The 12,022-nt window shown below is 49.7% G+C and overlaps 1 protein-coding gene across 1 annotated transcript in view; it reads left to right on the plus strand.

Annotated features, from left to right (window-relative positions):
- Nucleotides 1-12,022, plus strand: part of TMEM132D (transmembrane protein 132D) — a 564,576-nt gene that overhangs the window by 509,009 nt on the left and 43,545 nt on the right. Inside the window, exon 5 of the mRNA XM_006894681.1 lies at nt 429-572. Within this exon, the coding sequence (XP_006894743.1) occupies nt 429-572 (144 nt within the window). The remainder of the gene's footprint in view (nt 1-428; nt 573-12,022) is intronic.

Raw genomic sequence — 12,022 nt, forward strand, 5'->3', positions numbered from 1 at the left:
AGACCCCATTCCAGCCTGGTCACAACCCATTTCCAGACTGAGATCAGCAGAGCTGAGACACACACCCCACACACCCCACCAAGGCAGAGCTTGATGAGGAGGGTCTGCTCTATGGCCCATTTGCCTATATCCCTCATTTATGAGACCCAAGTCTATGTCACCAGGGTGTGAGAGCATACACACCTTGTAAGTGTGCATCTTCATGGGTCTCTGTGTGTGTCTGTACTTGTCTCCGTGTGTCTGTGTCGTAAGTCTGTCCAGGACTGCGTGTGTTTGTGTGTGTGTGTGTGTGTGTGTGTGTGTGTGTGTGTGTGGTGTAGCGTAGCTCTGTGTGTATATGCATTGTGAGTTTGTGTGTCTCTTCCTCTGTGTGTATGTCTGTGTGACCACTGCAGGAAGCCCTGATGAAGCTGCCCTTGGTCTTGCAGGAGGCAGAAATTCTGAACACGGCCGTGCTCACGGGGAAGACGGTGGCCGTGCCGGTGAGGGTGGTGGCCGTGGACGAGGACGGCGAGGTGACGGAGCTGCTGGACTCAGTGCAGTGCAGATCCTCAGATGAAGACACCATCAAGGCAGGTTGTCCCCCTACTCCGCCGAAACCCCCTTTCCCCACAAGACCACTATTGAGTAGCCCTGATGCTCTCTGACATCAGGGCCGTATCCTGTTCTGGTCACCCCACTGTTGAGTGGAGACACCGTCCCTGCACAAGACCAGAGCGGGTCAGCAGACCCTGGATCCCGTGGGATTGAGACACAGAGCCTTTGTCCTCTCTCCTGGGAGGTCATGGTGGGATTGGTCCTACGTCCGGTGTATAGTGTGCTTTACTGTTAAACCTGGTGGTTAGCTTGAATTTACCAATGACTCCATGAAAGAGAGATAGGCCTTCTCCTCTTGCTTGACTTCATACCCTGGGAGGCATGATCCTTTTTAGTGGGAGCTGACCCACTACCACAATGAGTGGCCCGCCCTGCCCAGCCCAGACTGCAAAATAGGGAGCAGCAACTGGGCCAGTAGATGGGGTGGGGGGCTGCTATGCTAGGAGGATCCTGTACACAAAGTCTCTTTGTCAGACCTGTGTGGTCAGAGCATATGCCACACCTCCAGTTATGGTCCTGGTCATGGCTTACAGAGCATATGGTCACCTCAGCCCTGATCACTGTCTGGTCATGAGGTACAGAGAACAAGGTCACTGTCCCACTCATGGGGTACAAAGCACAGGGTCAATTCAGCATTGGTCACTGTCTGGTCATGGGGTACAGAGAACAAGGTCACCTCAGCCCTGATCACTGTCCCAGTCATGGGGTATAGAGCACAGGGTCAATTCAGCCCTGGTCACTGTCCCAGTCATGGGGTACAGAGCACAGGGTCTTGTGAGTCCTGGTCACCATCCTGGTCAACATGAACCAGAAGAAAGCGTCTTCTTGCCCACAGACCCCTGGCCCTAGGGACCTTACCTTCTCCAGCGACTCCACTTCCCTCCTCGCCCTTCTTCCCTCTTCACACTGAGCTTGAGAAAAATTCACAAAGCACTGGGGGACGTGTTGGGACGGGGACATGAGCGTCCCTCTGCCAGGAGCCGTGTGACACGCTGCCAGGTGGCAGGAGGAAGTGGGGTTTGTCAGCCGCTGCCACCCACCAGATACAGAGCTGGAAGACAAATGCCATAGAGTCCCCTCTCGCCCCCATGCTCTGGTGAGACACGCTAAACTTCTGTCCTTGCTGTCCCCTGGGCGGTCAGTTGTTGGTCACCTGTGTGCCGCTTTTCGCTTGGTGAAGGACTTTCTGCAGAGCCAAGTCACATACACGTGCTCGTTAACACCAATCTGTAGCTGCCTTCTCTTTGCAGGGGTGGGTCAGTGGTGGAAATTTCTGGAAATGAAAATCAAAACTGCTGTTTTGGTCATTTTTATCCTTAACACGTCGTTGCCTCACACTTTTAAATTGACGACCGTGCTTAGAAACACATTTCCCATCATTGGCGGCAATGTGTTAAAAACCCAGTGTTGTCGAGTCAGCTGGGATTTACAGCCACCCCGCAGGACAGAGCAGACAGCCCTATAGGGTCCCCATGGCTGTCATCTTTATGAAGACAGCCTCGTCTCTCCTGTTCAGTCAGTGGCTGGTGGGTTTGAACCACTAACCTTTCAGGTAGCAGGCTAATGCTTAACCACTGTACCACCAGGTATTCTTTTTATCCTTAAAATCCCAAAACCCATCCCCACTGCTGTCCAGTTGATTCAGACCCACAGTGACCCTCTGTCAGTTTCTGAGGCTGTAAATCTTTGTGGGAGGGCACAGCTCATCTTTTCCTGAGAGCGGCTGGTGGACTTGAACCCACCACCTGCCAGGTAGCTGTGCAGCCTTTAACACACCACACAGCTGGCAGTCCTCACTGATGGTCCAGTGACTGCTCATCAGGAGACACTCAGCCCCTGGCTTCTGGTCCCCTTCCAGCCGCTCTGCCTCTGTCACATCAGGAAACAGATGGAGAGGCCCTGGTGGGCCTTTCTTTCTCACTTTTCACTGTCCCCGCCTGATGTAGGGCTTTCGAGGCTGGACAATAGATGCGGACAAAGGAGCCTCTGAAGAGGGGCTCTCGCTGTGGTGGTTTTGCCTGTCCTCAGAACTGAGCTCGTGGTGGGGGAATGGGGTGCTGTGACTGCTACTCTCAGAACACTGACCCTCAGACATCTGGATGGACGAGACCGGTCAGGGTGGAGGAATTAAGAGTCTTGGGGAAAACCCACTGCCACCGAGTCAGTCTCACAGGAGGAGACTGCCCGTCTTTCTTCTGCGGAACACCTGGTGAATTAGAGCTATTAACGTCAAGGTTAGCAGCCCAGAGTTGAATGTCCTGTGCTGCAGGGTCTCCTTCAAAACTAAACCCACTGCCACCAGAGTCAATTAGAACTCATGGTGACATTCCGTCGGGTTTCTGGGGCTGTCAGCCTTTCCAGGAAGGAGGCTGCCTATTTTTCTCCAGCAGTGGATTTGAACAACCAGCCTTTTGGTTAACAGTCGAACACTTTATGCACTATGCCACCAGGGCTCCTCTCTCGCCCCTATATCCTGTTCCTCAGCATAAGTTACGGATTATGTTGTCATCATCATCTGTCATGGAGGCCCTTCCGCTTTATGGTGACCCCAGTGTGACAGAGTAGAGCTGAGCTCCAGAGAGTTCCAGGGGGCTTGTCTGGGGTCCCTGCCATCTTTCCGCATGTAGCACACCCACACAGACAGCATGCTTGTTCCTGTAGCCTGCAAAGTGTGCACAGGAGGCTATCATGCAGGGGTGTGCAGTCTGCAAAAACACAATGTTCATGGCAGCATTATTCACCACCACAAGAACATGGAAACAGCCCAGACATCCAACCACAAGCAAATGGATTGAGAAATTATGGTACATTCACACAATGGAGTACTATGCAGCACGCAGGAGCAATGATTTTGTAAATTATTACCTAACTTGGGAGGGACTAGAAAGCATTATGCTAAGTGAACCAACTCAGTCACACAAGGACAAATATTGTATAAAACCATTATTGTAGAATGAGTATGAGGATCCAAGAGGATGGGGGTGAGTGGAAGCAGAGGGGTGAGGATGTGCAGGGGCGGGGGTATTAATCAAGGGGTTGTACAATTTGATGGCTGAGGGAGTGAGGGAAATTAGAAGAATCTGTTCTCAAAAACAGTATATTCTAATTTTACAAGTAAACTAGTATAAAATAATTTTTTTTTAAAAAAAAAAGGTCTAATCAATGCCGCCCCTGCATTGTACATGTTCATAGATCACCAGCCTTTCTTACCAGCTTCTCTGGGTGGGCTTGAACTTCTGGCCTCTCAGTCATCATCTTTACATCATCTGGGTCTCTCTGCTTGTGGCTAGAATACAATTCCCAGGAGGAAGCTGCCATGTCTTTCGTTCATGCAGCAGCTGGTGGATTCAGTTGCTGGTGTCTGGATTAGCAAGCAGCCCAGCATGTACCTAGCAAACCCCCAGGACCCTCTTGGGTGGAATGTAACTTAATCAGTTTTCCACACTGAGCTGTTTTTGAGACTAAAAGGGAAACTGTACTAATGACTATGGGGTGAAGCTCACCAGGAGGAACAGCCCCCCATCACCCCGTGTGGCCCAAGGGGGCAGCTTCCTCAGCAGCTGGGTCTGATGTGTAGAGGGAATGTTCTGGGCACAGAGATAAATTAGGCCAGGGCCTTGATGTGCTCTCTGCAGCTCAGGGACCCTGAGGCAGTGTCACCGAGCAGTAACCTGCAGTTCACGCCATTTCCAAAGCAAATGTTATCCCCAAAGCAGGAGTTAGAACACAGGGCGTTCTGGAGGGCGCGGGCAGGGGGCAGGAGGCAGACCTGGTCTGCACCGAGGGAGCATCAAGGCCCAGGTAGAGGGGCGCAGGTTCACCAGCCTACACCACACACAAGGCCTCTCCGTGCAGAGAGAGACTGCCTTCCTGTCAATCAGTGGCTGTCACTGTGTGTCCGTGGGCTGGTTCTGACTCACAGGGACCCTGTGTGGTAAAACAGAGTGGCCCCCACAGGCTTCCTGGCTGCAGTCTTTACAGGAATGGACTCCCAGGACTTCTCTCCTGGGGGCTATTGGGTGGCTTTAAACTGTCAACCTCACAGTTCGTAATTGTCATTGGGAATATGAGCAGGAAAACAGTAGCACAGCCATTTCCACACACAGCTCAAGTGGCATGATTGTTCACTTTCTTTTTCTAGGTGGTTCCCAGTCCCATTCGAATAAACTCACCAGACTTCCCAGCTAACCTAGAGTTGTTATTGTCAGTTTGAACCCAAAAGACATGGGGAAATTTGTTATCAAGGATCTCTCCAGAGTGTTTAAGAGCAAGGATGTCAATTCAGAGACTAAGGTGTACTCAATCTGAGCCAGGCTATCTTCCGTTTCTTTCTGTGCATCTGAAAATGAGACAGACATAAGGGTGAGAGAAGAGTTGATGTGTGTGAGTTGCAGTATTAGAGAACAGTACTCAGTATCCCATGGATGGCCAAAAGAACAAGCAAATCTGACTTGGAGGGAGTACAAGATCCCACCTTAGATGCCACAGTGGTAAAACTCTGACTCACATACTTTGGGCATGTCAAGAGAAGCCAGTCCTAGAGAAAGGGCATTCTTGCTGGGAAAGGTCAGAGGAAGAGAGTAATCCCTCAACAAGATGGATCAACACAGGGACTGTAACAAAGGCTCAAGCTTATCAGAGACGAAGAAGACAGCAAAGCATCGGGTAAGGTTCATACCTGTCGTTCATAGGGTCGCTGTGAGTCGTAGTTGACTCCCTGACCCCACACAGCAATATAAACTATTGCAGTTCTCTATACAGACTGTCTTTACTAATCAACATGGTGCAGTGAGTTATGTGAAATGCTGCCAACCGAAAGGTCAGCGGTGTGAGTCCACCAGCTCAGCAGGAGATGAATGGGCAGTCTCTGCCCATAAAGATTTACAGTTTCAGAAACCCAGTTCAGGGTCACTGTGGGTTGAGATCTACTTGGTAGCAGTGGGTATTGTTTAGTGTAAAGACAACTTCAGATGATATTTTTCTTTGTTTGTTTAAAACTTTAAAATTACTCCAGTCAATGGTTTTGGGGGCACATCTAGGTTTACAGCCTCTGGACAGTCAAATTCTTGACGAATTTCTAATTTTGTTGAGCGTTTTACCCTCCGTGGATCAAAGCATCAATGACGGCAGCTATATACCACTGATTCTTCTGGTCTTGTTGTAGAAGAGACTGCTGTTCATGGAAACACTTAGTTGCATCTCTTCTTCTGGGTCCTTACTCTCCTCCTCTGTTGCTTTAGTCAACAATAAAACAAGTAGAGCTAACGGAGAAATTCAGTAAAGTTTCAGGGTGCAAGGCCAGCTATCAGAAATCAACTGGACTTCTACCCAGGAGCATGAGAAGCCTTAAAGGGAAATGAGGAAGGCAGTTCTATTTACAGTCGGGTTTACGTGAATAAAATACCTAGGAATAAATCACCAGAACTTATACGATGAAAATTATAAAATACTACTGAAAGATATTAAAGACGACTTAAGTAAATTAAAGTTCCATGTTCCATGTTCTAAGAGACTGTTGTTAAGATGTCAGTATTATCAAAAGCGATCTAGAGATTGAGCACAATCCAAATCCAATTCCAGCAACCTTCTCAACAAAAATAACCTATAACTCTATGTAGAAGGGTGAGAGGCCCCGGATAGCTAAAACAATGCTGAAAGAGAAGGGCAGAATAGGAGAACTGATTTTACATTCCTGATTTTAAAGCATACTATAAAGCTACAGTAATCAAAACAGCTTGGTACTGATATACCAAGAGACCCATAAACCAATGCAATAGAATTGAGAGTCTAGATATAAAACCACACCTCCATGGTACAAATGATCCAGTGATGTTTTACAAATATGCTAGTAACTATTCCATGGGGAAAGAAGGGTCTGTGCACTAAATGGTGCGGGGTTGTTTTCTTTCCTATTAGTCAATGTGCATTTATTTCTGTTTTATAGAGGCACAGATAGCAGGCCATCTGGGCGTTATCACGGGTTTTTTTCCATGGAGACACTAAGTATAAAGCAGATGATAAAAAGGGAAAGAAGGGGGAAGACTGAGCTTCTAGTAAGGACGCTGCTATAATTTGATATAATTTAGTAGAGAATACCCTTCAGCATTAAAAACGAAGAGTCCTCACAACTGGACCAACATAAACAACAACATGATAAGTGGGAAAAAGATTGAAGTTGTCAAATTTTTTTTTCACTTGGATCCATAATCAACACCCACAGGAGCAACAGCCGAGAAATCAAATTGCTTATTACTTTGAACAGTCTACTACTATAAAAGACCTCTTTTAAAGCGCGGCAGGGCAGGGCAGGGCTGTCATTTTGACCCCTAAGGTGCACCTGACCCAGTCATGGTGGTGTTCATTTCCTTCCTGTGCATGTGAAAGCTGGACAGGAAGAAGGAAGACTGGAGAGAGGTTGATGCCTTTTGAATAGCGGCGTTGGTGGAAAATAATGAGCAGAGCGTGGACCGCCAGGAGAGCAAGCCTAGGCTGTCTCAGCCCTGCGCACAGCACAGCCTCAGTCCTCGGCCCACTGTCCGCCCTCAGCCCTGTTCTCATTGACGGTGTTGAGCTTCTCCATCATTTCTGCCCACAAACGGATTCTGTTTTATTCCTGTGTGTCCCATCAGGTGAGGTCCATGTCTATAGGCACCAATTGTTTTTAAAAAAAAAAATATATTTGCAATGAATAAGTAATTCATTGTGCAAAATTCTATCTAGTGTGCAGTATTTGTATTTCCCAAGGCCATATTTTTCAACTACCAGCACGTATTTGTTTCCAACTTTTGCATTCTAGTCACCAGTTGTTATTATTAATGCATCTTGGTTATCTATTCAATCAATTTCAGACTACCGAAGTTGGCAGAAATTCTCAATTTCTTCATCTTTGGTTTTAGTGCTTGCTGCATACATTTGAATAAAAGCTGTGTCAACAGGTCTGGTCACTGAAAGCATTGTGCTTCCAGATGAATCTTGAAATGTTCTTTTTGATCACTAATATGACACTCTTCTTCACTTTGTCGTTTCCAGGACAGTCGACCACATGACTGTGTGATTTTAAATGTCCAGCACCAGCCCATCACAATTCTCTAAAGCTTAGGGTGTTGATGTGTATATATTCCATGTCATTTTTTACAATTTCCAATTCTTCTACATTCGTACTGCTTCGGTTCCATGTTCCAGTTACTAGTGGATGTTTGCAGTCAATTCTCTTCCTTTTGAATCTTCCTCCGAGCGGATAAAAGCTCTTCTTTAGGTGAAAGCCTTGCCTCATCCACGTCATTATGGTGGGATTTGCTTTGAGGACATAGCCCTCCCCCAGTCATACTTAAGTACCTGCCAACCTAAGGGTTCATTTTCTGCCTCTACCTCAGACGTGCCCTTCTGTTAGTCATATGGTGTTTGAGGACCTGTTATTTCAGACGTGGATGACCAGTCCTGCTTCTTAGTCTGTCTTTGTGTGAGCTCCGAAACCTGCCCACCCCGGGGTGACCCTGCTGATATTGGACGTGCCAGTGACATAGCTTCTAGCGTGATAGCTACCCGTAAGTCACCAAGTACAGAAAACTGACCGCTGAGTAGTGGAACACACATACACACACAGATCCATAAACGTGTGTGGTGTATGCGTGTATATGGTGCGGTGGTCAAGGCAGTCAGCGGCTGACCAGAGGGTTCAAGCCCACCTGCCGACCATGCGTGGGAGACAGGGTACTCATGGTCTGTAAGGACAGCAGCCATGGAGGCTCTGTGGGGACGTTCTCCCCTGTCCTACAGGGATGCATGTCGGGATCAACTCAACAGCAGTGGGGTTTGGAGTTATCTTATAAATTCCTAGTGAAAGCCGATTTTGAGATGTCAGTTTAGATGGTAGAAGTCTGAAACATGAGGAATTGTTAGATTTTTAAATACTTGAAGGGGTGTCACAAACCACCTCTCTGGGTGAGCGCGTTCGTCAAGAACTAACGTGTTGACTTGACCCCACCGGCTTAATGTTTTGTTTCCCGGTATTGTGCTGAGCTGCACCCGTGGTTCTTTCTCTTCTGCATTCTCTGCTTGGCCTCCTGCGGTCAGCAGCTGGGGAACCCCTCCGTTCCCCTGACACCTGAGCAGTGCAGATTGCACTTTCAGCACGCCCACCTCTGTCTCTGTGGGTGCAGGTGTGCCTTGTACCACACACCCCCCTGAGCTATCATCCTGACCTTCAAGGTCTGGGTCAGGTTCAATTGGAGAATGTCCTGTAATTTTAGAAAATAACGAGCTTCTGTCTGGGTTGGTGCCAGCGCCTGCTAATTGGATTGGGATTGAGAGCCGGGCGGTCATTTCCATGTGGACTCGTGTGGGTTTGTTCAGCAAATCAGTTCAGCACCAGGTTGACCTAGCGCAGCTCCAGGCCAACTCGGTCACTGCAATTCAGAGACCAGGCTCCGGCCCGGGCTTTACTGGACCAGTCCAGCAACTCACCTCCCAGAGGAGGGACTTGGGAGAGGGTGGCAAGGTGGGAGGGTCGGCCGAGGTCTGTACTGAGTCAGATAGATTAATGCAGAACCCCTGGGTGTATGATGCACAGGGAACTGTGAACAAGCCCTGGCTCCCCAAGATCACAGTCCTCAGGGTCCCCCACAGTAAAGGACACGAGCACCTCCAGAGAGGCTGCCTCCTTGACCTAAAACCACCCTCCCAGTCTTCCTGGAGCTCTGGGGACGGGTAATGGAGGGGCCATCAAATACTCGAGGGAACAAGAGGACCCATAGACCAGTGAGGTGGGCGCTGTAGTTGATTGTTGGACGTGTAGTGGGCAGCCCTGAGCACAGCAGGATGGAGCGTTGTCTGGCGCCAGCTATCTTGACAGTCCTTGGGGTGCCTGAGTCCATGACTGTGTCCAGGTGCTGTCCTCCAGGGCTGCCTTCGGCTCCTTACAGGCCAGCCTTTTACTGTGCTTTGTCCACCTCTCACTTCTGACAGATGGAAGGTTTGTCCCAACTCTGCATCTAGCAGGGCTGCTGGCACCGTTGGTCCAGCCACATGTGGTCTCTGTGGCTCTGTCCCGTTTGCTGGTTCTCACGCTGTTCCAGGTTTTGTCACCAGGTGTGAGCACAGTGTAAGCATCGCCTTTATATGAACGGGGAAACCCGACAGCTGGAGTGGCCGGCTTGACCTCGGTGGCCTGGAACTCAGCCCTCAGTGTGCCGAGGTCGGCCCATGGTGATTACAAGGCCGCTGCCAGGTCGTGGGACAGTTCTCCGTTCACTGTGCTCGCAGGATATGCATGGTCTACAGAGCAAGGGGTAGAAAGGAGCTTCGAGGAAAGATGGACAAGCTTCTGCAAAACCCCGAGTGGAGCCAGAAACCCCCCACCCCGATCATCTGAGTCCTGAGCACAAGAACTTGGCTGCTGCGGGAGTTTCACATCAACCCACAGGCACCTGGAAGAAAGGCCTGGAGCTCTCCACAGGATCACAGAAATCAGTCAACTCAGTAGTACCAGGGGTGTTGTTTGTTTTCCTGCAGAGTTGGGCAGCCCTGGTGGCCTAGTGTTAAGGGGCTGTGCTGTCAACCCAAAGGCAGGCTGTTCGAATCCACGACTTGATCCAAGAAAGAAAGATGAACAATCTCCTCCTATGTGATTTCAAGTCTCTGAAAACCTGCTGGGAGGATCAGCTCTGGGTCAGTTCTGGCTGGACGGCAGTAAGTGGTTCTAGCAGAGAGTGGGCCTCTTTTTATTTTTACTAGATGACTAACTGAATGTCCTGCCATCGCACATTCTCTGCGTGGGTCGTCTGTACGTACCATTTCATAATTTGTTTTTTGCGACACATCCAAACACCCCTTCTACCATCACTGTTGATACGTCCTTTCACAAAAGCCCCCATTAATCCTCAAGCCAGCTATATCTGTAAGTGTGGTCTCTGTATGTTCATTATGGTTTTCTGACATACAGAGGTCAGATTGTACATTAGGAACATCCGTCGAGGCCCCTGAGGTCCTCATACCTGCACGGTGGTCGGCCTGCCCAGCTCCAGGACTCCCTGCTGGACCTCAGCCAGGAAGCGCACTCCGTCAGGTCGGTTCTGACTCATGATGACCCTGAAGGACAGAGTGGAGCTACCCCCACGGGTTCCGGAGGCCATCACCTCCACAGAACCAGACAGTGGCATCTTTCTCCCATGGAGCAGCTAGCGGGTTCAAACCACCAAACCTTCCATCAGCCAGCACAGGTTTTCAGCATCGCACCAGCAGGGCTCCTTGCGGCCCCACAGCTCATGCTCAGTTGGCCTCCATGACCTCCTGAGTGCAGGCTGACCCTGGGATGCAAACAAGATGAGTCCCTGTAAGTCACATCTGTAAGTGAGCCCGGGTAGGTGCCTGCTGTTAGAGCAAGAAAAGGCCAAAGCCTTCCCAGTGGGTGAGGTGATGAAGATCTCGCTGTGTGTGGTGGTGCTTCATGGAGCCCTCGTGTTGGACTGCCCAAGGCAGTCAGCTGCCAACCAGAGGTTGGTCTTTCAAACCCACCCGCTGTCCTGTGGCAGAAAGGTGAAGTTGCTCCCACAAAGCTGTACAGTCTCAGAAACTCTGTAATTGGCAATGCTAATCTGTCCTCCAGGGTCACTGGGTCAGAACAGACTCGAGGGCTGTGGGCTCCGCTTTGGCTTCAGCGGTTGGTTTAATTCATTTACACAGCACGGAGGGGCCAAGACACTGTCCATGAGTCACCCTCCCAGGGGGCCTGCCCACATCTCCAGGCTCCCTTCCCACTTGGAGCTGCGGCTCTTGGGTCAGGGCTGAGGCAAAGAGGGCATTCTCTGCCCCTGTGTGAACAAATAAAGCCTGGCTGGAGCTGAGGTTCCCAAGTGGGAACTGGCATTGTCACAGGGCACGTGGGGCATGGAGAGCAGGAAAGTGGGCCTGGTCTGTGTAGATGCACAGGTGAGGTGAATTAGCCGAGCTGCTTCCACGGGCTTCAGAATAACCTGTGCTTCTGGGGGATACCATGCAGGGTGTGAGAGCTGGGGACCCAGCCTTCTTCCTTAGACCTCCCCTAAACCTTGTCCCCTGATGATGTCCTACTTCTAGTCGGGAACCTGGCTTCTCTGTTTACAATTTCCAGCCGGAGGGCTGCATCCCTTGAGCCCGTGATCTCATTAACACCTCCCCTCTCTGACTTTCATATCGCATTAAACCAATCTTGCTCCATGATGTATATTTATGCCACGTTCAATCCTATTACCTTCTCCCACCCGAATTCTCAATTTCCTCTCAGATCCTTTTTGTCTCTGTAATGTCGTTTTCAGTAGCTGAGTCCTAGGCTGTCACTTCCCATTATGAACTGAAGCATAAATGGGTGTGATTACTTTATTGTTAAGACTCCTGCTGTGGACAGCGGCCCGCAGTGGCCAGCATGATGACCGGAGCCGTGGGACACAGC

Source organism: Elephantulus edwardii, unplaced genomic scaffold (genome assembly GCF_000299155.1).
Source record: "Elephantulus edwardii isolate Elephantulus edwardi_28Jun2011 unplaced genomic scaffold, EleEdw1.0 scaffold00148, whole genome shotgun sequence".
NCBI lineage: Eukaryota > Metazoa > Chordata > Mammalia > Macroscelidea > Macroscelididae > Elephantulus > Elephantulus edwardii.